Source organism: Eurypyga helias, unplaced genomic scaffold, assembly GCF_000690775.1.
Source record: "Eurypyga helias isolate BGI_N326 unplaced genomic scaffold, ASM69077v1 scaffold25153, whole genome shotgun sequence".
Taxonomy (NCBI): domain Eukaryota; kingdom Metazoa; phylum Chordata; class Aves; order Eurypygiformes; family Eurypygidae; genus Eurypyga; species Eurypyga helias.
The window spans coordinates 7,325-12,605 of NW_010239576.1; the positions used below are offsets into that span (position 1 = coordinate 7,325).

General features: G+C 45.1%; 1 protein-coding gene across 1 annotated transcript; it reads left to right on the forward strand.

The window, feature by feature from the left end:
* Nucleotides 1–911: 911 nt before the first annotated feature.
* On the forward strand, nucleotides 912–4,485 carry LOC104502792 (cytochrome b5 type B; the record flags this gene model as incomplete). The annotated part of the gene is made up of 4 exons (XM_010148208.1): nucleotides 912–1,053; nucleotides 1,566–1,592; nucleotides 3,408–3,439; nucleotides 4,395–4,485. Coding segments are annotated over 4 exons (292 nt in total), but the record flags the coding sequence as incomplete, so codon positions are not given.
* Nucleotides 4,486–5,281: the final 796 nt, after the last annotated feature.

A 5,281-nucleotide genomic window follows, 5' to 3' on the forward strand; every position in this document is an offset into this window, starting at 1 on the left:
CATGGTGTTGACTCTGCTGAGAAGAGCCCAGCCCGTCAAGGAAAAGAGAGTTGCACCAGGGTTTTTTATCAGTTCATGCCGCTTGGTTTGACAGTTGTCTGTGACTGTCTGCCACCAGCAGAGATGCCAGAGGCATTGTGGAGTGTCCTGTGGGTTTGGTTACTTTTGTTGTTGTAAAATGCCGAATCTCTGAAATCGGAGTATGATGTCAAACCGGGCAATTTTTTGTAACAGTTATTTTTCTCTCTGTCTCCCTTGGTTGTTGAGTGGTTGTACACTGGATCAAGTTTGGTATTGTTGGGGCTACACTGGAGTCGTACCTTTTTATGCCGCTAAAAAACATAATGCATTTCTTTTCTGTTCTTCTCCATTCCTCACTGCACAGCTCTGTGCAGAAAGAGGCTGTCAGCCAAATATGATTATTTTCTGTAGTATGTGAAGAAGCAGAATATCCTTTTCTCCACTGGTGTCTGTAAAGGGGGCGTTGTCTTGTGCTTCACTAGCAGCTGAGTTGCCTCAGGAAACTTCTTGAGAAACCATGCAGGAGAGTCTCCTCTGCAAGCATTTGAGTATGATATAGCCCATGAAGAGCTACATGAGGATATCCTTTCTTTTATTTTCTTGCCCAAATCCATGACAGAATCACAGAATGGATAGCTTGGGGCACAAAGCTGTGCTTCCCTGTGTATGTTGGGGATTCCTCTCTTTGGGAGGATTTTTATTATGCGAGGTATTTTCGGGGCTGTGAAGCACATGTCATTCTCTGTGAATTGCTGAAGGTGAAGTTGGGCAATTGAATCTTGAGAAGATGGATGATGTTGGTTTGAGGCATCCGTGACGAACAGAAGAGGTTGGAAGGAAGGTTGCTGACACTCTTGGTATCTTTGTATCTAGCCCTTGCTTACATGAAGTTTTCTCTTCCAGCATCCAGGTGGAGAAGAGGTTTTGCTCGAACAAGCTGGTAGAGATGCCACAGAGAGCTTCGAAGATGTTGGGCATTCCACAGATGCCAGGGAAATGCTCAAGCAGTACTACATAGGGGAGATCCACCCGGTAAGGGCCAGCTGGCTGCAACAGCCTCTTTCAAACACAGGATGGGACTGTGCAAAAGTGTCCAGCTCCTTTATGTAACCCTAACCCATACACCAAGATGTGGCTTGCGAAATAAATAAGTAGTTATGGGTTTTATGCAGTCTCTGTGTTGTCCAGGACTTCTGTTGAGGAAAGAGTACCTCTGCTGAGGAAACAAAATTAAACAAGTCTTCTCTTTCCACCATTCAGTACAGATTTCTCACTGCAATTAAATCAGTGGCACTTAAATAAGCTAATTTAATTGGTTCCCTCCTTAGCTGGTGGCACCGTAACTTCCCCCTGCCTTGTAATTTAGAGTTCAGGAGGGTGAGAGATCACAGGGGCAAAGCACAAACACTGAAGGAAGGACTCCTTTGAAAAGTGAGTCCAGGCAGTTACCCCTGTAATGAGGACTATGTACAGAACAATTCCCTCATAAAGACTGCAGGTTGCTCTTGAAATCAGTACTTACCTTTTTTTCTTTCCCTTGACAGCATGATCGTAAAAAAGAAGGTTCTAAGGTAAGCTATTAGTGTTTTACTTTTCTGTTTAATTAAATGCTGTGGACATGATATTATGATCACAAAATGAACAAATATGTTGTCACTTTTTCCCCCCCCTGTGGAGCTTGTGGCTTTATGTTTACACAAACAACAGTAATGAATAAGTCTTCCAAGCAAGTTATACCTTTGTTTTTGTTCTGAAGCTCAGCAGTCGCCTCAGTGTGAAATTGGAAGTGGTTTTTGTGTCCTCTCTCCCCTGACATCAGAAATGTTATTTCCACACCTCGAACCACAGACTCTTTTTTTGCATTACTCGCTATGTCTTGACCACTGAACTGTTAGTGGTGTTCTGTTCAAGCCAGGAGACAGGCACAGCCACCGAGGGGTTGGCTGTAAAACAAGAATTCTCTGTTAACTGCCCTAGTAATCTCCAGTGTTGCTTAAAACTCAGGTACTCCTGGATTAGAACAGGGCAGAGTGTTGCAAAAATGCCTTTTGAAATGGATGGGGAGAGGGAAATGGTGGTAAATAGAATCCCACCTGAGAGGTAAACATGAGCCTTGCAGCTGGCTTCTCTTCTCACTTGGCTTGAAGGCTTGGACCAGGCACAGCTCTGCCTTCAACAACGCTTTCATTAGATGTTGTTCAAAGCAGAGCAGCAAGAATCAAGAAGGGAACTGAGGGGGCGACGACTGAAGCCCTTGGGAGTGTTTGCTGCGGTAGTCAGCCGTAGGAAGGATAACTTGGCCTGGATAGAGCCTATGCTTGGTTACAGCACGGGACTGCATGATTATGCATATATTCACCTTAAAATTTATGGTTTGGTTCAACTCTGTTTCATAAGCAGAATCACATGCTTAAAATTTGCATAGTAATAAGTAGTAATCTGAGTAGTTCCCTTGGATAGGAGTTAAGTATTATTTACAATCATCTTTTGAGGAGAAGGCCCAGTGAGTTATGCACAGCTAAGGTCTTTCTCCAACATACATCTGTTATAAAAGCAGGCCCAAGTCTAATTTAAAAATAGCAGCAATGGATAGATGTCAGCAATGTGAAAATAAACAGGGGGGGAACCACAGAAAAACCCTAAGTTGTCCATGTGTATGGTTGTGACACAGCTCAGAGGTAGCTCCCCACAGCTAACTGTCAGTGTTCAGCATCTGCTGAATGTATTATGGCAGCAAAGCAAGCACTAAGGCTCTCAAGAAATAGAGATAATTCCATTTAGGATAGGCAGGAAAGGTGACATTTGGTTGTTAGGTATTAATTAGAGGGCAGCAACAGCCATTGAGGACAAGGCTGTTGAGTTGATGAAAGCCTGAATAAAAATTTCATGTGACTGGAAAAAGTATTTAAATTGTCAGACTTTTGTGAACGGAGAAGAATAGAAGTTTGGGAGAGTTGAAGAGGGCATGGTGGTTGTATGCTGCAGCGGTCAGGCGGCAGGATAACAAACGGGGACGTGGGCAGGGGTTTGGAGAAGGGATCGTAGTGAAAGGACTGTCTGTACCGGCGTGCCAGTTACTATCCATAGCATATAAAATGAGCGGCATGGTTTGTTCACTATGAGGGAGACCTCTTTTGAGAGGGGTGTAAGTTCCAGTGTGAAGTTGAAGCCTGGGTGGGAGGGATCAGATGGATGGAAAGAATGTGGAGGTGAGGACGAGTGCAAACAACCCAGAAACATTCACACTTGTGACAGAGGGTGTTTGGGAGAGGAGCAGAGGGTTATTTTTCCTCCCTATTTGTAATCACATGTTCAGTCTTGTAGTCTTATTAGCACATATTTAATGTTTCTTTTTTCCCCTGCTAACTCCCTCTTTCCTCCTTCAGAATCCAAGTATGACATCCTCAGGCCAAGCAAGGTATAGTATCCTCTTAAAATAAGAGTAAGAAATTGAGGGGTTAGAACTTGTTTAATGGGCAGAAAAAACTGCGGGGATATTACCTCACTGTCCTTCCAGCAAGTAGATGGTCCAAAACAGGCTGCCGGAGTGCACAGAGTTACCTGCCAGGGCGTGCACCTCCCTCGTTGGATGTGGAGACGCAGCCGGCAGTGCGGAGCTCCCTGCTCCGTGCAGGGCAGGACAGGCGTCCTGGGGTTGGCGGCTTCAATCCCCTGACCAGCGTGCTCGTGTTACGCAGCTATGGCTGCAGCCTCTTTACACTATGCTGATGATTCGGGGGGTCGGGGGATGATGCAGCACAGTCGTGGGGTTTTTTGGGAGGATCTTTACCATGATTGGCCTCGTTTAGTTGAAAATCCAGGACTGCTTGCAACCAGAACAGGGCCCTAGTTTTTTGTAGCTGCTGCAGAACTTTTTTGCTGAGAGGCTGCCGAAGGTGAGTCTGTGGCCTCTGGTTTATGAGTGAGGAAGATTTATTGTGGGACAGCCGTAGCAATTTCCATCCCTGAGCCAACTCAGCTGTTTGGATAGCACAAATTACAGTCTGACGTATTTAAGGGGAAAAAAAACCCCCAAAAACCAAACACAACAACCAACAACAAAAACCCCAAATTGGTTTCTGTATGTGCCAGGTTGGAGACCGGCAGTTTGGCTGCGGTGTGGTAAGGCAGCAAACCGCCCTTGCAAGGCGTAGGGGCCTCTCACGGGTGCTGGGCACTGCGCACAGGGGCTGCTAGAGCAGCCTGGCCCTGTCAGCCGAGGCCCGTCTGGTAGCTGATAGGACACAGGTCCCCTGAGTTCCCTGGATAAAAACAGACGTGTAATAAGTGATGGACATACTGAATGAATTATTAACTCAATACTTTTTTTCTGGTTTATGTTGTGTATTTTTGTTTTGTTTTTCTCCCCGTAGTTTCTGGTCAACATGGCTAATTCCCATCTTTGGAGCACTGGTCCTAGGTTTAATGTATCGCTATTACATGTCGGATGGGAGAACCTCTTGAACTGACCTTGCTGGAACCTCAGAAAGCCTGAAACAGAGGGTATGAGAGAGAGCACACACATTCAACATGTGGAGTTCTGCTTCCCTTAATTCTTCTACCTTGCTTTTAGCTTTGAGTCTGTCAAGTGACGTTGATATCCATGGGACCAAGCTAATACCAAACTCTCTCTATCCTAACTTTGGGACCCACGGACCTGTCATACTTTCCTCTTGCGGTGGCAGGGCCAGGGCAACTTCCTGGTATTCTCTTAGGTTTGTGTGTGGTCTCCCTCACATGTGTGTGCTCGTGCGCTCTCTCTCTCTCTCTGAAGGAAACCACGGACAACCTTTTTGTTTTTTTTCAATGCCTTTTCGTTAAGCCAGACAACGTGAACCAGCTGCTAGTGAGCCTGTGGGTTTGCCTCAGTCCTTCACGTAGCATTGTCAGAAATAAACTGCAAGTTGTCTACAGTCCTTTCCAGAAAAGATATCTGGAGATTCGGTTCCGCAGTAACTTTTCCCAGTGCATGCAGGCAACACTAATTGGAGCAGCAGGAAATTGTTAGCTTTGCTACCTCTTTCTGTACGTGTCTGTTTTTAACGGTTAAACAAATATAAGTATTTTAAAAGCAATTTTGTTCATTTTGTAATATTTGTTCTTGCCCCTTTAAAATGTATAATCTGTGAAACAATTTCTACCTTGAATCCTGGTTTGTTTGGGTGTTTTTGTGCTGCCTGTGGCGATGCCAGAAGTGGGAACTGACATGTGGCTTTTCGAAATGCAGACTTCTCTTTCTCCCTGAGGTCTTGATCCGACA